A 21,581-nucleotide genomic window follows, 5' to 3' on the forward strand; every position below is an offset into this window, starting at 1 on the left:
ATATCCTTTCCAGTAATCTTTGTGGAGATGCAGAGGCAAACACAGTCTCCAAACAGCAAAGGTTACACACTAACATTCCTTCCCCCAATCTCAATACAAGGACGTGGCCGGCACCGTTATTAACCCTGTATAAAAAGAGCCACTGAATTATGCACACTGAAGAAGATTATGGCCAATTCCAGCCAAACTTCTAGTTGATTTCTTGTGCATCTTTCCTGACTTCGGTCAATCACGGAATAGCAACCATTGATATGTGTAGTCAGTCTAAGCTAAGCTAAGCTATACTTCCAGTCCTCTGAGTTTCACAAATTTTCCATAGATTTTCCTCACTCTGATTTTCATAATTATTCTTATAGTCATTTCCATATGGATTTTTCATAAATTATCCTTCTAGAAGTTCCTCAGTAAATTCAACCAGGAATTTCTAATTAAGTTCCACGAATTACTCGTGCTGTTATTCTAAATGATTCTCGAGAAACATCTCCATGAATTCTTCAAAAATTAATTTATGGTTTCACTCTAGAAAACACTTTGTCATGAATTTGTAAAACATTCAAAATAATTCGGCTCGGTAATGCTTAATGGTGCATGAGCCTAATAAATAAATAACAAAGTAAACAAATTTCTAGAACAATCACCTCTTCATCCTCAAAAGTTATGAAGTTTTTTTTTTCCGAGATCCTGGCATAAGGATAGGAATTTATACAAAAGTTACACATATCACTATACGGTTTGTCTTAGAAAAATAACTTCCGGATTTGTTCAAGAATGTCTCAAATTATTAAAAAGATTCCTTAAAAGGAATCTTTAGAAAAAAATCCTAGATTACCTAGTTCTTTAAGAACTTTCTTGGAAAAACAAATTGGGAGTGCTTCCTAAAAGAACTTTTGGAGCAATCTCTGGAATTTTTTTTTTTTTATTTTGGATAAATTTATGGTTTAAATATAAAAGAAATTCTATGAAATTAATGTACAAATTTCTGGAAAAATTACTGCTTGAATATTTAAAGATGTTTCAATCTGAAAATTTAGATAAAATCCGCGCGAAATCATTATGGCTACTATTTTGTTATGACTATAGTAAGCAGTAAGAAGCGCTTAAGTACGACACATATTGTGGTCAAAAATGAGCTCTGTAGCTTTAAAAAAACCCCACTGCCGAAGTGAATCAAAAGTGCCAAGAATGGGATCCGGCTCCCTATCGGTCATGCGACTCAAAGGTAAAGGGAGTCTGTAGAAGCTTTTTGCAAATGATGAAATGAACAGGTGGATAGGCGTCAAATTGAGTGACAAGATTGAAATTTATTAGGTGTTGAAAATTTAACAAGTCGATGGCATTTTAAGCGCACCGTGTTATGGTGTGTGCGTTCGATTTCCGCTTCTAGCTATTGAAACTTTTCGTCAGGAATGTTTCTCGGGTGTACCACAGGCGCATGCTTGTCCGTTGTCTAGTGTTAAGTTACAGCCTGTGTTGCTAAATGGCTGAAAATGGGCTCCGTGTCTCTCTTTTTTTTTAATGCCTGGTCAAATTCTTTGGAAAATTGCTCTTTTTCTGGTTCTCGTTTGGATTGTTTTCGTTTTCTTAATTCCTGAATGCTCTTTGTTTTAGTTCCTGTTTGGCATTTTTCAAGCATGAGTTCCTCCAAAGCATTCAGTTGCTACCGGCCCTGTGTTGAGGGACACCAGCTTTTACGGAAAGTTTGCCTTACTTGGAGTTCAAATAATAAACGATTTGACAAAAAACTTTCAATTATTCTAATTATGTACCAACAGTGCATCAAGTTCCTCATTTAACACGAGTTATGTGTTAAATATAACTGTTAAGTCGATTCATATTATTTTTATGTCAAAATATAACTCAAAGTATGGGCAATCAGAGTAAAATGCAAACCGCATAGCAAGTTTGAACTTTTTCTCAACTCCGGAATCAACTCTTAAGGATTTTTAATTTTTTTTTTTTTTGATAATTTTCAAAAAAAGCAAAAACCCAGGGTCTAATAGTGAGATATTATTTTCAAAATTTTTATTTCTCAAATCAAATGGATGTCCTATTCTAGACGATTGTGGGTCGCTGTCCGAACTTAGTTGGAAACCTCTGCTCTTAAGGAGTGATATCACTTTTTTGCATTATTTAATCACACACCTTTCTCACCTTGAACTTTGCAGACCAAAAGACTGGAGCAGAAATTCTACGCATAAACAAACTGGAAGGATGATAATCTAGCCGGATGCCAAACGGGCTCTAACAAAGGATAACAGAGGCGAAAAATGTGACGCTAACTTCCGCGTAAGGCAGATTCCATATTTCCACCGTAAAAGGTAAACTTGTGCAGTTGCTGTTTGGCATTGGATGTGGAGCAGCAACAAAAAGAGAATTCAAGCATAAAACGATGCTTCGTTTGTGTGTGTGCTTTTATGTTTTGAACCAGCAGGAGTTACCTACATGTATTTAATTTCGTTGTTCGCTTATACTTTTCAGCTGTTACAGATCTCTTTTTGTGGAGAGACTGTTTCACATCCACTGGCAAGGCTTTCGAAGCGAGGGCGAGACATGGCTAAATCCGATACGAGAACTTACGATACTCTAACGAACCAGGACACGAATCCTTTCAACAATGATGCTAACAAGCGGTCGCCCATCATCGACGAGGAGGAGACACCCCAGAGCAGTGGGTTGGTCATTCATGTCGTGCCGGAGACGAATAAAGGTAAGGTTTTAATAGGAAACAGCAACTAAAATCTTTCCTTATGCTTTGATAAAGATCATTTCTGAAACTTCATTTTTTTACATCAATTCAAAGAACTGCTTCCATCAGTTGATCCACTACTGGAACACAAAGGCAACTATTGGTGCAAGAGAGCGACATTTTTGCGAAAACCGAATTTATTCTACCGATGATTTTTTGCTAAGATAAAAAGCTAAAATTTGACAAATCGATCAAACTAGAGGTGATCTATCCACCAAAAAATATCGCATGTCATTTCATCGAAAAATATTCCTTTTTATTCCAACCAAAACTTTAAAACTATCAGATATAGAAAAAATGATGTTCTACAAGGTTTTCATATTTTCTATAATCTTCAATTTTGTTGCGCTATCTTTTGAAATAAAAAAATAAGTTTGAGAGCGAATTTCGAAAGCTATGAAATTTGGCGCGTAGGACACTTTTGCATATAACGCGCCTTGGCCAGACAAACAAAAGTTCAGAAGACACCAAAACCCTATCTCTTATATTTTTCAAGTGTGACCTGCTCTAATTCCGTATGTTGCCTAATACCGTGTATTTGGGAATTATGTGGATTTGTAGCATATTATATTATTTATTTTTCTAAATGATTGTCGAAAACGTTAGCACATTAAGTAGTGTTTAGAAAGCCATGACAAACTTGAATTAAAGTTGCACACACAAATAAACAAAAATAATGTTAGAATGTAATTGCCTGGTAACAACACACGGTATTAGGGCACGGTTGCTTATGTGTTCCAAATACCGTGTTTCAGTTATAATTCCAAAATGGCGAAGTGAAATATATATTTTCTTTCCGGAATCAATCATGCAAACCTCAATACGTTGTTTGATGCAAAAGATTTATTTTTGATGCGCATCGTTCGTTCAATTGAGAGATGTTTCAAAATGTGACCCGGCAGTCGTGGTCAGATGCACGGTATTTGGAACACTGATATGTTTAACAACATCAACTGTAACAATGGTTAAAAATTTCAAATAGTTCAAATCATATTTTTTATGCAAAGTATATAAAACGGTCTACTATATAGAACATGAAAGACTTGAAAATAATCATACGTTATTTTTATTTGATCGATTGAAACTTGAGTTTTTTTAACCTCACGGTAATAGAGCATGTCACGGTATTAATTAATTCCACTTAATTTCGTTCCCTGGACCAATGTGCAATGTAACTTTTGATTGAAATAACCTAGCAATTTGAAATTTTCTGACCATTATTTTTTTTGTGGGAAATTGTATTTTGGTGGAAGCAAAAGTTTTGAATGACCGCTAGGAGAGCTTCCATGAAAAAAAGTTACAAATTGTGACTTTCGACCGAAAAATTCGAACAGCTCGCGATAATCAGTGTGTTGACCGAATTAATTCTGTTGGGCTCAAATGAAAGGCACACATGTCTAGTTTCAGAAACTCTCCCGGAGATCCGGATTTGGTCATTGTGGCCACTGGGAACTTGCTACATCTGGGAAAAGTCGCTTTGAAGCCCCTTACTTTGACAGCCTGTAGTTTCGTAACTAAACAAATAATCTGAACGGTCCTCATATTGTTTAATAGGTATTTAAATAATCTACTTATTCACATCGGTACTATTCGGTTGATGGATATTTTGGCATAAAATTTCTCTGTAATAAGGAACCAATAACCGGCGCACATCCCATGAAAAAATCGGTCCAGTATAATCCATGCGGAACCGGTTCCTGGAGTCCCGGAAGGTGACCAATTTAGACAATTTGATGAAATTACTCGGATTTATACCCCAAAATCAAATTAATTGTGTCCAATTCTTTACGATTTTGTATGTTTGGATGTATTTTACTAAAAGGGTGAACGGATGGTTATTCTGGTCCTTTCAGAGCAGTAACTACGGCTGTCACTCACATTATGACATAATTAGATTATTGTTTTTGAATTATTGTTAGAAAATCAATAAAAATTAATGATGAAATAAGAAAATTGAAATGTAGAAGAGTGTTTAGAGGTGAAGTTGAGGCACATGGAGATCTCTACAGCAAGAGAAGATTTGTGCGGTCGATAAAATATGTGTTTTATTGAATCCTTCGTCATCTATGAACATAATGTATGTGCTACGCGAGTTTGTCGTCAAGAAATTGTATGGAAATATTGGACTTTGGTTTCAGGTTGGCCGATTGCGCTGCAGAATCGTTACCCGTTCTGTGGCGTAGTTGGTTAACGCGCCCAGTCTAGCGTATTGGGAGTCGTGGGATCAAAGCCCACCAGAACGATTCTATTATTTTTCACAATCTTACATCTCAATTTGTCCAAATTGACTTTTGTGTCTACGACCTTCAGGTATTTTAAAATAAGCAAAAACCGGATTCTATTTAAGGCTTAAGGCCTTTTCAACTGTTGGTCTTGAAATGTCCAGAACTGATCTCATCCATTGATACGAAGCATGCAGGACTGGTAGCGAGTGACTTGGCCACTATTTTTAAGCCAGACTGCAGGAATTTGCCTAGAAACGTCAAAGGCTTTTTTCTCAGAAAAAAATGTTTTGCACCTCTACGACATCGAAAAGTCTTCAATGTATTCTCGTAAGTTCATCATAAACACTTCACAAATATCACAAGAAGATCTTTCTCCGGCCTCCGGGATTCATGGATTTGGTAGGGCAAGGTGGGGCAAGGTGAGCACCCCTGTTTGTGTCGTTCTCACCGAAGTTTTTCAATAAATTATTTGGGGTTCTGATGAATATCATTAAATTGATCTGACGGCCATAAATTTCAACTAAACAATCAACAACACAACGTAAATATTGTCAAAAATACATAGTAGTCCAAAAATGTACCCTTTCATATAAGATTTGATAATTTAAAAGTGATATTTTTGTTGCGTAAACAAATTCATAATCTTCTGTAGATATTCTGGAGCAAAACTTTTATCAAATCTAAAAAATATTTCAATTGTTTTAATTATATTGATAAGTAATAAGGGCAAGATGAGCACCATGTTCAAAATTAAGTAAAAGTGTGAAATTATAGAACCACATTTAGTTGTGGGCTTGACTGTGGCCGCTTTGTACAAAACTATTTTTCTAAAAAATATATTAACTAACAAAAAAATTAATCGGGTTTTTAAGTAAAATCTTAGAAATTTATTATAAGTTATTTATTTTGTTTATAAAAGCTTAACAAATTAGGCTACTTGAAGAAACCATCCAGAATTAAAGATAACATCTTCGGATATTACAAGCATTGTAAAATAATAGTTTTCATTAGTAAATTTCATCTTTTTATGGGGTCTCAACATCTGCACGGTTAATGTCATCGAAACCCCTCGGTGTCCATAGCACCTCATCAATAGCTACCTTGCGGGAGACTGCCACTGTGACAGCGGTTGACAGATCGATGATATAATGGTGAACTGTCAGGGGAATGAAAAGGCAAAATAATTATACAGCGTGTGAATTAGTAAGAAGTAATTCTGCCTATATATTTCCATAAAATTCTCCACAATTATTATCTATTTTTATAAATTTATTGATCTCGAGTGAACTAAGGTAGTATAGACTCCTATGATCTAGAATTTGACTTACAACTAAACATTTATTCAACTTAGAAACTATATAACGCAAAAGTAACCTAATAGTACGGAGGAGAAGAACGTTCATAAGTACGTTTGATTGATATCAGGACTCTTGTTAAAGCCACAGTTCAGCAGGCTAGGTCAGACGAAGCTGAGGAAAAGACACTAAATGCACTAAACGAATTTAAAACGGCCCTGAACTTCGGACGAATAAAGGTCGTTAAGGATCGTTAATGTCTTTTTCTTGTTACAGCGGCACGCTAGTAACAGTTAACTATTTACAACTTACTGGGAATAAAGGTTAAGTTTAAAATAAACTTTTATCCGCTTACGAGTGAAAATTTAAAAAAAAAATAGCTAGCTTATTTGTTCTATAGTGTAACACTTACTGAACTATTTCTCTCCTTTTTAATTTCAGCACGATGGAACCACATCGAGGATCTGGATTCGTTTTTCAACCGGCTCTACTGCTACCATCAGAAGCATGGATTCTATGTGATGATGCTGCAGAAAGTGTTCGAACTGTTTCAGTTCATGTTTGTCGTCGTATTGATCACATACATGATCAATTGCATAGATTATAGTGTACTTTTTAAGTATGTTACCACCATTTGTTTGTTAGCTAGATGAAATTTGAATAAAATCATTTGAATTTCAGCGAAAAAGAAACAGAACGCCACAAAGTTAAGCTATCAGATGCGATGCTCCCACCAGCAGAGTGTGTAGCCGCGCTGGGAGGCGTCGACTGGCTGATTCTGATATTGGCCGGCCTGTTTTGGATTTTCCGGTTGTTCAAATTCCTGTGCCATCTGGTACAGTTTTGGGACATCAAGCTTTTCTTCAACACGGCGCTAAAGATTGAGGATGTGAGTAACGCAAATTGATTATGATTTTGACGTGCTATGTTAAATATTGTCCCTTTCCAACAGTCCGACTTGGATAACCTCACCTGGCACGAGGTTCAGAAGAAGATCCGTGAGGTGCAATCGGAAATTCAGATGAGCATCAACAAAGAACAATTGACTGAGCTAGACATCTATCATAGGATATTAAGGTATTAAAACAAGTATTTATCGAGCAACGGACTCATGTTCCGTAACCGGTCGTTTGAGAACGTCGCGACCCATTGGAAGCCCACACAATAGAAACCTCAGCCAGCGCAGTTGCTGGCTAGTGTAGTGTGCTATTCCTATATCTAAAAAACAATGCGCTCTCGGGCTAGGCATTGGATATATATAGAAAGCGTTGTGTTTGGATGGGCATCTAATTCTTCCGAAAGAGGTGCACTTTGCGAAAGAGGACCACGTGATTATTGAGCTGAAATCGAATTCAGGTTAACTTCTGCGTTCATGAGTCCTCTCATGGCGTAGTGGTTAACGCGCCCCAACTAGAGATCGGGGAGTCGTGAGTTCGATTCTCACTGAGAAGACGTGTAACTTTTTCGCAAATCTTCACATCAATTTGTCCATCTAATCCAATTGCAAATTATATGTAATGTTTAGCTTTTCGGTAGTTGTTAAACTTCCACTCGGCTGGTTGGCCGTAAACCACGATTCATAATTAAAACAAGGTATTCTGTTTTTAAAATATTAAGAGTTCTCATTCACAACTACTTTTAATATTTTTTTTTAGATTCAAAAATTATATGGTTGCAATGATGAACAAATCACTTCTTCCATCTACGATTCAACTGCCATTCTTGGGAAATGTAGTCTGCCTGAGCCAAGCTTTGCGCTATAACATAGGGTTAATTCTTTTCTGTAAGATACTCAATTTCATGTAGGTACAATGTTTGACAAAAGATGAAACTTTGTTTCGCTTGCAGGGGGGCCATGGTCTCCTTTCGAAAACAACTGGCACCTTCGGGAGGAATTCAAGCGTTCAAGCCGCAGGCTAGAACTGTCCAAAAAATTGGCTAATCAAATATTTTGGGTGGCGGTGGCCAACATTGTTCTCTCGCCGTTCATCTTCCTGTGTCAGTTGATGTACTTTTTCTTCAACTACGTCGATGTAAGTATACAGTAATCATTCCATAAGACAACGGAGTTCTAATAAGGTCGATGATTCTCTATTGCAGCTGATCAAAAAAGAACCAGGGACACTGGGTATGCGTTGCTGGTCCCAATACGGTAAACTACATTTGCGCCACTTCAATGAGCTGGATCATGAATTGGATGCGCGATTGACTCGCGCCTATCGGCCGGCAGTGAAATACATGAACTCGTTCTCATCGCCCCTTTTGACTGTGATTGCAAGGTAAGGAAAAGTCTTATTTTCCCTGTGTTGCACAATTAACCTAACTGGGCCTTTATTTTCCATTCTTTTAACCAGAAATGTGGCTTTCGTTTGCGGTGGTGTAGCTTCCTTGATATTTCTGTTAGCAGTCTACGATGAAGACGTGTTTCAGGTGCAACATGTTTTTACAATTTTTACCATTTTCGGCGCTGCGAGTGTTATTTCAAGGTATGTTCTAAAAAAAACTGGCATGAAACCATTGGGCATAGTGTCATATGGCATGACAGACATTTACCATTATTTCAAACTATGTGAAAAGTAATGTTTATTTGGCATAAAGTCGAACTGTTCGAAAAGTAAGAGCCATTGTATACCTGTTAATAATATGTTATGTTGTCATAAATGTTAAGTGTTAAACGTTTGTTCATTTAGGATATATTTTGGATTTTGGTTGGACAACTTTAATCCTTTGTCTGTGTTTGGGGTCAATATGACCCCAGAGCACTTTGACGGGGCTGTAACTTTTTTGTTAGTGAATCGATTTGGGAGATTTTTCATTGTTCATTCCAATCGACATTTTTAGATCAAATAAATGGATAAATGAATGCTATTCCTTAATTCGAATATATGCCGAAGAATCATTCTGGTACCAAACAAGCATTATCAAAATATTTGTTTACATGATTAATTAAGCTGAGGAGCAAGCTCTATTCCAGTAAATACGTAGCGTCAGAAAAAAAAGAAGAACAAGATAAGAGGAATCGTAACGGTAGCCTCAAAATTAAACATTGTCTGAACATGGGTTTCTGGCGAAACTAATCTTGTAGAACGCTGGAGTTAAAGGGGCTATAGTTCGAAATTATGCGAATTATCCGTTGTGCCAATTGACCATTATGACAAATGACCTAGACCCGGTTGCTTGCGTAAGCTTTTCATCATTTGACACATTACTTTTTGTCTTCACAGATCTATGATCCCTGACGAGAACATGATTTGGTGCCCGGAACAATTGCTACGAAACGTCCTTGCTCACGTGCACTATCTTCCGGCATCGTGGCGTGGCTACGCTCACACTTCGACAGTTCGCGATCAGTTCGAGCAGTTCTTCCAATTGAAGGCGGTAAGCATCAGAGCTAACGCTAATAAATTCTATCAATCAATACATGTTTCATTGATTTGCAGATGTACATCATGAACGAATTATTTAGCCCTTTTGTTGCGCCGTTTGTTCTGATGTTTGTGTTGAAGCCCAAAGCTCTCGATTTGGTAGACTTCTTCCGCCATTTCACAGTGGACGTCGTTGGAGTTGGAGATGTGTGTTCTTTTGCTCAGTTGGATGTTCGCAAGCACGGTAATCCAGATTGGCAGATCACCAATAGTGCCATCGAGAAGGATTCCAACGAGGCCATCAATACTCCGGTGATTGAGAACAATCAGTACACTCAAGGGGAGCATGGCAAGACAGAGCTGTCCCTGGTTCATTTTACGCTGACCAACCCTACATGGCAGATGCCACCGGAAGCCAGACATTTTGTTCAGGGCATAAAACGGCATGCCCTGCAAGATCTCAATCGGCAGCGAGGCATGCTATATGGAGGTGGTCCTCCAACCATGACGAACCCCATGGCACAGAGCCTCCTTTCGATGGAGAGCCTTGGTGAGCAGTATCAATCGATCATTCATCCGATTTTACAAACCCACAATCTGTCCAACTCGCAACAGTTGGGCTTGTCATTGACTTTGGGTGGGCTCGGATCGCCACCTCCAGTTCCACCGCCCACTTCGGCCCCCCATCTGCCCGCGGATCATCTTCAGCAATTCAATGTGCAATCACACTATCAATACAACTCTCCTACGTCGTTCGATTTCGAACGGATGCTGCAGCAAAATCTCACCGATGGTAGCACAGCACCCCTCAGGAGCACGTTCCTGCATGACATCAATGAGAATGACGACGATGAGAATGGTGGTATGGGGGAAGCGGGGGCAAGCCAAATTTATACATCTAGTCAAGCTGCTGGCACGTTTGGTGGTGATCCTCGTACGACGATGAGTTTCAGTACCCGAGGCGGTATGAGCAAACGCGAGGGACCTGCTGAAGGTTCCCGCAATGGACTTCTATCAAGGTATTTGTTTGGTCATAATAGTTTGTATCAAAAATATTTAACTTACGGTATACTTTCAGTCTGTACGGGGAGAGTATAAGCTCTCAACCACCGTCGCACGAGGTAACGGCAGCGGATATGTGTCTTAGTACTTTGTACCTGCACGAGTTGCATCACAATCATGTAAGTGTCTTCTATGAGTTTGCAATTAAGATTGTATAACATTTCTCCGTTCTCAGGTTTTCATTTCCCAGAAAGCAAAAGAAAAGCAGTAGACTTTCTGTATTTTCCGGCAGCTTTTTTCTATACGTCAGAATGTAATTATTTAGCGATCCTAAAGATATAGATTTTTTGTAGCTTGATCGAAAGAGCACTTTTTTATGTATAACATAATTTTATGGTGCTTCAATATCTTAATTTTGGCATTAGGGATGGTACACAAATTATGTCACGCTAAATTTAAACTTTTTTGACCCCCTCCCTCCCCTTTGTCACGTGTTTTTGTATGAGTTCTACGAAATTTTTGTAAGACTTGTTACTCTTGGCTTGACCACCACCACCACCACCCCCCACCCCCTTGGAGCGTAACGTAATTTGTGCATGACTGCCCATAACTGCATATTTGTAACATTCGACGGAAACTAAAATTTCTAAAAATTACCAGGAATCCAAAGGAACTTATTTGTGGCTGATATTTTGTACAACTCATATCGCATACTAGGTGAATTGTCGGAAAAAATTCTGATAGAAATTTCATTGCTATTACATCACGAGGCTCATTTATAATCTCAATGTGACTGTTATGCGGTTATAATTACCAATGTGACAAAACAACTTGGTATTTTTTTCGAATTTTCTAGAACAATCTCACAGATTTCAGTAAGTTGATCGAAAGTATTTATCATTTGATGACTCTCCATGGTATTCACTCCAATTTGTCAAAAATGTCGAATGTGACTGTTTTGCAGTTATGGGCAGATGACCCCTTATACATAATTATTTTTCTTTAGAAAGGGGAAATCTGTAAACAGACCCACTAAAACCAGCCCATGCACTGTACTTCAGCAATTCTCGTTGAATTGCTCAAGTGATGTACAGAATTCACGGACATTACCCTTGGCCTCAGACCATTATCTCCCCGGAATCTTACGATATTTGTTCGGGGAGGGACCAATGCATATAGCACTTGAGGTGAAGATGCATCGAGGCCAAACTTCAAATTTTCAAGAGCACAAATATGAAAAACCGAACATCCGTTTAAGCTGAAATCTTGATCGTTCAGGCACCCCCAGCAAGTGACCAATCGATCATATTTTCAGCTTAAACGGATGTTTGGTTCTTCAGATTTGTGTTCTTGAAAATTTGAAGTTTGGCTTCGATGCACCTTTACCTTAACACATGTAGCAGAAGTAGCCTAGGCAATCTGCTCCTCCTAGCCGACTTAAACAATGTTACAAGGGGTCAGCCTCGGTAGGGCTTATCCTCGGCAGCCAACTCTTGGTCGGCGCGCCATAGGCGCTGCAATTCTAACATAATGTGAGTAACAGCCGTAGTTACCGCATTCCAGCACTCGGCATCCGCCCACATTCTTTTTTTTATGGTCGGGGGACGTGTCCCCTCCGCATTTAGCGAGCATGCGACCTCTCACAACAATGAAACGGGGGCAATCGAACACGAAATGCTGAGCTGTTTCCTCCACACCAGCACAATTGGGGCACGCAGGAGATTCTGAGTGCCCGAACCTATGCAGGTGCCCGAACTATGTACTGTCTATAGCAACCATGTCCTGACAGAAACTGCGTCAGGTGGAAGTTCACTTCCCCATGGTTTCTACTATACCAATCTGACACATTTGGTATTAGCCGATGGGTCCTCTGGTACCTCTTTGGTTGAAACATTGAACATCTTCCTTGATGATGAGCCCGATGGGCGTCATCCCGGCTATGATGCACACGGCCTCTTTAGATACTCGTGCTTATTCTGCGCGGCGTATGAGTCGAGACGAGTCGCTCTCACCGCGAGTGACGTGAGACGACTAATGTTAATCAAATGGGAGCGAGTCGACAATTGTCACCTCATTCGACTAGTGTCACCTCACACGCCGCGCAGAATAAGCATAAGTTATGTCCGGTATGCACTTGCTACTCTTAAGCACATTATCCTGTACGTGCTTTCCAACCGCTTTAGGTTTCTGCTCGTTCTAAGCGCTTTTGACCAGATTGGTCCTCCATACCTTAGTATGGATAGCGCCACGCTTGCCAGTAGCTTGCGTTTGCTGGCAATTACAGCAGAGCTGTTAGACATCATCCTCGAAAGCGCTACTATAGCCGTAGGTGCCCTCGAAAGCGCTACTATAGCCGTAGGATCGCTTGGACTCTATGGTGCAATCACCTACCGAGATAAGCGCCCGTTGCTCGGACTTGCGGTTGTTGACCACCACCACCTCAGTCTTGTGACGGGCCAGTCCTAGTTTCCTAGACTTCATCCATTCCTCAACTATGGAAATATAGTGCGCTGCTGTCAACTCTACTTCCTCCATCGATTCACCATAGACCACTAGGGTGATATCGTCGGCGAAGCCAATACCCGTCGGAAGGGGTAGCCTCAGTACATCATCGTACATCGCATTCCATAACAACTGGCCCAGGATTGAACCTTGAGGAACTCCCGCGGTAATTCGAACGCTTTTCTGCCCCTCCTCTGAGTCATACAACGTAATAGAATCCTACCACCAAAACAGCTTTCACGACTGCACTGATACCTTGAGGCGGTGAAGTGCGTGTGCTATTGGACAGGCCATCCGCACCTCGCGCATACGGTACTGGCCTGTTGAGAATCAACCTCTCCAATAATATGCCCGACGGGTCACCTGGTGGTTTCCTTTGGTAGTAGCACCAAGTTCTGTCGCTTCCATACATCCGGGAATATTTCTTGATCAATGCAGCGTTGCATCCTGGTTCTGAACATGTCCGGATCCGCGTTCACTGCCGCTTTTAAGCCAACATTCGGGATACCATCGGGTCCCGGTGCCTTGTTTGACGCGAATGATTTCACGACTTCTGCCAGCTCTTCATTCGTCGTGGGGACCAATTGCTTGTGGGATGATGTGGGAATAGTACATCGATTATCGACCGCTGCGACTCGGACGACTTCTCTTGAGCCGCTATGGCACCTTTGGCCATTACTACTCTGTAGGTGGACTCGAGTTGGTACTCTGGCAAAGACTATCAAAGCATGCCCGTTTTTCGACTTTTGATTTTCTTTTTGAGAGCTGACTTTGCCTCTCCGCGTTCTTCTCTTTGTGCTTCTAGCCCGAATGAAGATTACTCGAAGATTTGTAAATACTTCGCCGTCGAAGTGCGCTGTTTTTCATGCTCGGGCTTGGGACGGGTTACATCGCGCTGCCTTCCGCCCGACTGGTATGATACTATGAGTATAACCGTCATCAACGCGCCAGTTCATGGTACCTAAAAGGTTAGGACTACAAAACGTCACGTCGATAATCGATTCTGCACCATTTCTGCGGAAGGTACTCACTGTACCCACATTTTCCAGCTCTACATTTAATGCGGCCAGGAATTCCAACAATATTTGGCCTCTTTGGTTGGTGCAGCGGCTACTCCATTCCACCGCCCATGCATTAAAGCCACCAGCTATGACTACTGGCTGTCGATTAGCTAGTTATGCTACCATCCTGTCGACCATGTGGGAAAATTCCCCAATCGACCGCCTTGGGAGCGCGTAACCGCCGTTACGAACACGCCGTTAATTTTTGCTATCGCAAAACGGTTGTTTGAGATAGAGACTACTTCTTGGATTGAGTCCTGTCATCCCTATAGCTGTTATCTTCGCTTGGCCTTTGGTGCCGCATTTTGTGCACAACTTACTTCTGTCGGGACCATTGCATTTCACGACCTATAGGGAGTCGGATCCTATTCTTGGCACTTTAGATTCACTTCGGCAGTGGGGTTTTCAGGGTGTCTACTACCTGAAAAAACCTGGAATTCTCAGCGAATTTTATTCAACCTAGAAAAAACTTGGAATTCTCAGGGAATTTTGGCCACACTAAGAGAAATAATTTTGAAACTGTAATTCATGGTGGAATATGTTCACGAATAACTATTTCGAAACTGTGTGCAAACATTATTTATTATATAAAATTTTTGGCTGCGCCGCTTCAAAATGCTATTTGATCGATTCAGTTAATTAATAAACTTGGACGTTTTTCGTGAAATGCTTTCAAATAATTCACCATATATTTATCATAAAGTACTAAAATCATCGATTATTCGTAGTTCCGGAAAAAATGTCTGTTTGTTGCAGGTTATGAATCTGCATGATTAAAATTTTCAAAGATAGCGTTAATAGTTTTGAAGAAATTCGCTTAGATATTTTACCAAGGAATCCTATAAGACTTTCTATGCTTTTTAATGTGAATACCTTCAAAGTTCATCCATGGTTACTTCCAGGAATCGCTTCAAAAGTTTCTCGTGGGGTTATTCGAGGAAATCTATTAGGAAGAAAAGATTTCCCAATAAACTCGATAATGCTCCTATAGTTTTTTTTTCAAGGAGTTTCTTCAGCATTTCATCCAAACGTTTTCCAATGAATTTCGCGAATAAAATACCCTTGGAATCTTCTAAAGTATATTCAAGGTTTCACTCCAGTTAACATCGCTGCAAATTTTCCAGTAATTACTCCGATCATTCTTATACAAACTTCTTTGGAAATTCCTTTCGATGTTATTCAAAGAATTAGAATTCAGGAAATCTTACGGGATATGCTATTCGATTGATTTTTGTTTTCAATGTCTTAACAATTGATCTAGGAAATCTTCTAAAACTCCCTCAAGTGTCCCTTTCAGGGATCCTTGTTCATCAAGAGTATACTTTAAACCTTACACAAGCTTCATAAGAGTTAACTTTAGGTTTTCTTCTAAAACATTACTCGTCTAGGTTTTGATCAAACATTTATTTAATAATTCCGGAAAAATTTCCATTAAATTTCTTGGGTCATATTTTTTTTAAAAATGCCTGAAAAAAATATTCGAAGAGTTACTTGGGGAATATCTCAAAGAATTACTGGAGTAATTTCTTAAGAAATCTTAGAAGGAATCTCTAGGGTACATCCAGAGAGTATCTATAGAGAAATTTCAAGTTGAATTAACATTTCAACTTGAAATTTCCCTGAAAAACAATGTTGTAGGGGATTCTAAGAAAGGTCCAGAGGTGCTTTCTGGAAAAGATACTGTTTATTTAGATGTTCTAAACGGTTTTTTAGAGTGTCCAAAAGGAAGCGATGGAAGAATCATTGCATAAAAGTCTGGAGGACGTAATACTTTGTTGGAGAATCTTTGGAGGAATTCCTAATCAAATTTCTGAGGTGTTTTCTGTGGTTCTCCTTCGAAAAATCCATATTGTATTCTTGAGGTTTCTAAAATTAAATTACCGTGACATGCTCTATTACCGTGAGGTTAAAAAAACTCAAGTTTCAATCGATCAGATAAAAATAACGTATGATTATTTTCAAGTCTTTCATGTTTTATATAGCAGACCGTTTTATATACTTTGCATAAAAAAATATGATTTGAACAATTTTGAAAATTTGAACCATAGTTACAGTTGATGTTGTTAAACATACTAGTGTTCCAAATACCGTGCATCTGACCCCGACTGCCGGGTCACATTTTGAAAAATCTCCCAATCGAACGAACGAGGCGCATCAAAAATAAAACTTTTATATCAAACAACGTATTGAGGTTTGCATGATTGATTCGGGAAATAAAATATATATTTCACTTCGCCATTTTGGAATTATAACTGAAACACGGTATTTGGAACACATAAGCAACCGTGTCCTAATACCGTGTATTGGCACCAGGCGATTACATTCTAACATTATTTTTGTTTGTTTGTGTGTGCAACTTTAGTTCAGGTTTGTCATGGCTTTCTAAATACTACTTAATGTGCTAACGTTTGTGACAATCATTTAGAAAAGTAAATAATATAATATGCTAGAAATCCACATAATTCTAAAATACACGGTATTAGGCAGCACACGGAATTAGAGCAGGTCACGGTATAGGGGGAATTCCTTGGAAAATAATCACTAAAGATCTAAAGAAACTTTGTTTTTTTGGTCAAGTACTTTGGAGCCATTTAAGACCTACTGTTAGAAATGAATTGAAATTCATTCAAAATCATTCAAAAATAATAATTCGATAATCATTAGTATTTAAGAGTTTTTCTTAAACCTGGAATTATTTCTTAAGATCTGGAAAAAACCTGTAAAAAAAACCTGGAAATATCAGGGAATTTCATTTCAGTAAACGAGTAGACACTCTGTTTTTTTTTTTTCAAAAGCTACGGAGCTCATATTTGGTCACAATATGCGTCGCATTGAGGTGCTCCTTGTTGCAAAGTTTCAGACAATTCGGCCGAGAAAAACCCTCCATGCCAAAGTGGATCATGAAAGTGCCCAAGTAGCTCTGCATCCTACTTATGCCCTTTCCAAAGCATTTAAAGCAAATTTCAGAAGGCTGTTAAATGCTGTTGGCCTCTGCAACCGGCAGCCTGTTCGCCGTCACCTGGATGCCCTGCGGGCCCCTTTCTAAGGTGCATGGCCTAACTGGCTACGTCGATGTCACACTGCTCTTTGAGGGCAGCCGTGACCTCCGCTGCATCGGTGAGCTCATCCAGATTTTTACACTGGAGTCACTCGGCGTATTTCGCCTCCTCTGTTTTAATAATGAGGTCTCCTACGATTCGCTGTTTTGGTTTAGAATTTTCTTTGGTCGCCGTTTCCAGTTTTCTCCTTACTTTTTTCTTTCCAACTCGTATCCACGGGAAGCTATTGCTTTGCGCCCGTGTGGTTCCTGTGGAATCACTGCCTGGTTCGGGTTACCTCGTGGCTCTTTTTTCTTGGCCTTAAAAGGCCAAAGTCTTTCTACTGTTGCGATATCTTCTTGATCGCGTAGCTCGGATCCTGCCAGTTTTTCCGCTATGGAGGACAGCCGCGTAAGACCATTCTCCCTTAGAAATAATCCTTACTTTCGTCATCCTCGGAAGGTCCCCTCTTTCGCATCGCGTATCGAATACTATCATCTGATATATTTGCGTTGCCTGTGAAGGAAAACACATCAGTCTGGCACTACTTAGTGTCTTTTTTTGCCTTCTATCTTGCCAAGATGTGTCTTGGCTTTCTCGTAGTCCTGCTTTTCAGCTAGAACTGATTGTCGCAATTTCAGCAGATTTGTTTTAAAGACCTTGCTGATATTGCTGTTGCTTTTATCAACTCGATGATGACATCGAGTTGCTTAGCAGCCACCTGCATTTTCGGGAGGTACTCCCTATTCCGATCCATGGCCTGGATTAGTCCCGGGCCATCAATCTTTTGGAGCGACCAGTGCCTGGCCTCGTCAAAGTGTATAGGTTTTGGCCCACACTGCTCTCACTTAAGTAAATGTTGTTCGCCTCCTTTATCGGCAAGAACCTTAGCCGGTTACTGATGGATCCAGCAGCCTCTCCTTCACATTTCGCTATTTGTTTGTTTCGATGAATCATCTCTTGCTACACTGGGCATGGAATGATCTATATGTAACATTGATAATCAATACTAATAAAACAACGAGATTTCTAAAAACAACTTGGATGTATGGGAATGTGGGGCAAGATGAGCACCCGGGGTAAGATGGGCATCCCTAGTTTGTGTCGTTCCTACCGATTTTTTTTTTCAATAAATTATTTGGGGTTCTAATGAATATCATTAAATTGATATGATGGCCATAAATTTCAGCTAAAACATCAACAGCGCAACGTAAATATTGTCAAAAATACATAGAAGTCCAGAAATTTACCTTTTCATATAAGATTTGTTCATTTAAAAGTTATATTTTTGTTGCGTAAACAAAATGATTCATACGTTTTTGACCGTATAGTTATAGAATAATCTTCTGTAGATAATCAGGAGCAAAACTTTTATCAAATTTAAAACATATTTCAATTGTTTTGATTATATTAATAAATTTACATCCTTGGGGCAAGATGAGCACCATGTTCAAAATTAACTAAAAGTGTGAAATTATAGAACCACATTTAGCTGAGGGCTTGACTTACGGTATCTTCTTTGCACAAAACAATTTTTCTAAAAAATATATAAACAAACAACAAATTTAATCGGTTTCTTAAGGAAAATCTTAGCAATTTATGACAAGTTATTTATTTTCTGATAAAAGTTTCAAACACTAAGCTTGCTAAAGATAAATATTATCAAATATTCAAGATAATATCTTGGGATATTGCAAGCATTAAAAAATAATAGTTTTCTTTAGTAAATTTCATCATTTTATGGGGGTGCCCATCTTGCCCCGCAGTTTTTTTGACCGATGATAAAAAAGCTATGTTTTGTAGTGTAATTTGGAAAACTATTTATCACTTTTTAAAACTTTTAATGGTTGGAGATCAAAGTAATAATGTTAAAGATAATGATGGTACCAATTTTACCAAAATAAGAACGTTTATGCTTAAATCGCGCTTATCCTTAGGGTGCTCATTTTGCCCCGCCTGACCCTATACTTTCCTGGGGAATGAGATTCTGGGAAGTGGAATCCTGTGGAAAACTGTTCCCTAAGTTTTCGGTGGAATAGTTTTCTGTGGAATGTTATAGGATCGTATGAAATCGTAAAATCTCAAATCTAATTCACTAATGTTCACCATCTTCAGATGCGACGTCGCGGTGGCAGTCTTCGAACCGAGGCAGCGCAAAGACAACTGTGGCAGCGGCCTCACCAGCAGCAATCACCATCGGTTGTGTTTCCCGGGTCCAGCGTGTCCGGCTCAACGTCGGCAGCTGCAGCAGCATCAAGTTCCACATCGGCAGCCGCCGAAAGGACACCACTACTCGGTAGCAAAAAGTCATAGCAAAACGCCGAGTGGGTCTAACGATAGGATATAACGTTATAGTTCCACAAGTTCTAGACAAAGTGATATGGATTATAAGGCAAAATCAGGGACGGATTGTCCCCCAATGTGTTGCCCTACTTCGTAAGTGTGAATGTTAGAGTATGTGTTTATTGGTAGCTATGTCCTCCGCAAAGGATTCTGGCACTTTGTGTTTTCTGAAAAGTGAAAGCAGAGCACACACAAACACACGTTCGAATCACTAATTTTAAGTAGGAAATCATTTTTAAATTATATTTTGGACGAAACTACTTATCCGCACACATCCGTTGATATAATCGTCCTCTATTTCGGTCGGAAGTGCAGATACCGCAATGGAACCGGTTGGGCAAATTTTTATTGGTCTATCTTTGTAAATAGGCGACGCAAAATTTTGAAAATAATAAATTACACAGAACAGATGTATTTATAGAATGAACCGGTAGTATCTTTTTGACATATTACTAACTCTGGGGTGGATTCAACTCATTACAAACTTTTACTGTACATAATTTCGTCAACAAAATTCGAAGGAGAATAAAATATTTTCAAGTTGACTGCAGTGTTTCTTTTGTTGATCGATGACATTTCCTAGTTATTGGTAGTGGGATAAAGATGGCCAAGATGGGTAACCTAAGGAGAAGATCCTTATTTATAGCTCTCTGTATACTTATAAAATTTAACTTTTCTTTTTGCTGACCATTCAATCTTCAAGTTTTACATCTACGATTTGACAGGCAGTTTTTTAATCTTTTTGAAAATATAATTGACAACGTCAGGGGCAAAAGGGGCCAGGCTTTGTTAACTTCAAAATTATTTTAAACTTCAATGACATGTTCCTTTTTTGTCCTTAGGATCTTTAGATTCACGTTGGTTAGATAAGAACAGCGTTATAATTAATCAGTTTTTGCCTTTATTGTTAAGAACATGAGCGGTAAAATTAAAGAACGAAAGAAAAATGTCAATTGATTGCAGCTGACCATGATGGCGTCGCCTGAAAATGATTTGGTTTTATTTATCATTTTTTTAATAAGCGTTGCTTTCATACAGTGTCACATTCCATATAGCAAGTAAGATTAAGTAAACTATTCTTGTTGTTATTTGTTATTAAGAAATGGCTTAAATCTATGCAAAATTTATAATTACGAAAATGTCATCGCGTCAAACGACATTCATTCCACAGTTTTTGGGTTTCTCGATATGCATTCCACGATACCTTACCCAGGCAGTGCTTCGGGAAATCCAAGAAACCCGATTTGTTTGTTTTTCGAGACGCCGGCGAAGTTTTTTTTTGTTTTTGCTCGGTTCGTTTCGCGCTGGGCTTCGTTTTTGCTGGGCAGTGCTTCGGGAAGCTCAACCTGAAAGTAGCTGCTCAGTCAAGGATGGAGGATGCATTGGTGAGCTCGTTTCATGATTTTATTTCAAATCTGTTAATTATGTATGATTTCACACGTTTATCGTTACAACGGCGAGAATGTTACGTAAATATTATTATCCAACAACTATGAATGGTTTGTCACTGTGAGTGTCGGCATGGGCTCTTGTTCGTTAATTATTATTGTTTAACGCAATTTTATAAAAACATTCCTTTTCTCTTAATTTAATTTTTGTAGAAAAAATAAAATGGTTCGATACTATATGCGTCGACTTACTGGTTCACTTTATTCAACAAACTATAAATGGCTCGTCACTGTGAGTGCCGGCATAAGATTGCTCTCTGACAGCGGTAGAAATGTTGCGTTTATGTATTTGTTCAACAAACTTTGAATAGTTCGTCACTTCAAATGTCAGCTTTGATTTTCTTCCACTTGGAAATTTTTCATATTACCAAAAAAATAATAATATATGTATAATCATGTTTATATCCCACAAATAATTGTTTATCATGAACTAATTGCTGTGAATCCTATGGCCCAGCGGTCCTTCCCATTAACAAAAAATCCTTCCAATAACCTTTGTGGGTATTAGCCTTCCTTAGCCGAGTGGTTAGAGTCCGCGGCTACAAAGCACAGTTAT

At 38.9% G+C, this 21,581-nt stretch overlaps 1 protein-coding gene across 7 annotated transcripts in view; it reads left to right on the forward strand.

Annotated features, from left to right (window-relative positions):
- The window catches only part of LOC5571463 (autophagy-related protein 9A), a 31,157-nt gene extending 11,035 nt beyond the window's left edge, over nucleotides 1-20,122 (forward strand). For 4 of the 7 annotated variants that reach the window (XM_021855802.1, XM_021855805.1, XM_021855804.1 and 1 more), the window contains exons 2-14: nucleotides 2,166-2,318; nucleotides 2,479-2,707; nucleotides 6,708-6,885; nucleotides 6,948-7,155; nucleotides 7,219-7,343; nucleotides 7,922-8,049; nucleotides 8,115-8,299; nucleotides 8,367-8,545; nucleotides 8,621-8,752; nucleotides 9,491-9,644; nucleotides 9,707-10,650; nucleotides 10,710-10,812; nucleotides 19,350-20,004. In XM_021855802.1, the coding sequence (XP_021711494.1) occupies nucleotides 2,551-2,707; nucleotides 6,708-6,885; nucleotides 6,948-7,155; nucleotides 7,219-7,343; nucleotides 7,922-8,049; nucleotides 8,115-8,299; nucleotides 8,367-8,545; nucleotides 8,621-8,752; nucleotides 9,491-9,644; nucleotides 9,707-10,650; nucleotides 10,710-10,812; nucleotides 19,350-19,547 (2,691 nt within the window). In that variant the 5' untranslated portion in view covers nucleotides 2,166-2,318; nucleotides 2,479-2,550 and the 3' untranslated portion in view covers nucleotides 19,548-20,004. Of the gene's footprint in view, nucleotides 1-2,165; nucleotides 2,319-2,478; nucleotides 2,708-6,497; nucleotides 6,506-6,707; nucleotides 6,886-6,947; nucleotides 7,156-7,218; nucleotides 7,344-7,921; nucleotides 8,050-8,114; nucleotides 8,300-8,366; nucleotides 8,546-8,620; nucleotides 8,753-9,490; nucleotides 9,645-9,706; nucleotides 10,651-10,709; nucleotides 10,813-19,349 lie in introns of those variants that run through there. The other 3 variants (XM_021855806.1, XM_021855807.1, XM_021855808.1) reach the window with 3 other exon arrangements.
- Nucleotides 20,123-21,581: the final 1,459 nt, after the last annotated feature.

This window comes from Aedes aegypti, chromosome 3 (assembly GCF_002204515.2).
Source record: "Aedes aegypti strain LVP_AGWG chromosome 3, AaegL5.0 Primary Assembly, whole genome shotgun sequence".
In the NCBI taxonomy this organism is placed as follows: domain Eukaryota; kingdom Metazoa; phylum Arthropoda; class Insecta; order Diptera; family Culicidae; genus Aedes; species Aedes aegypti.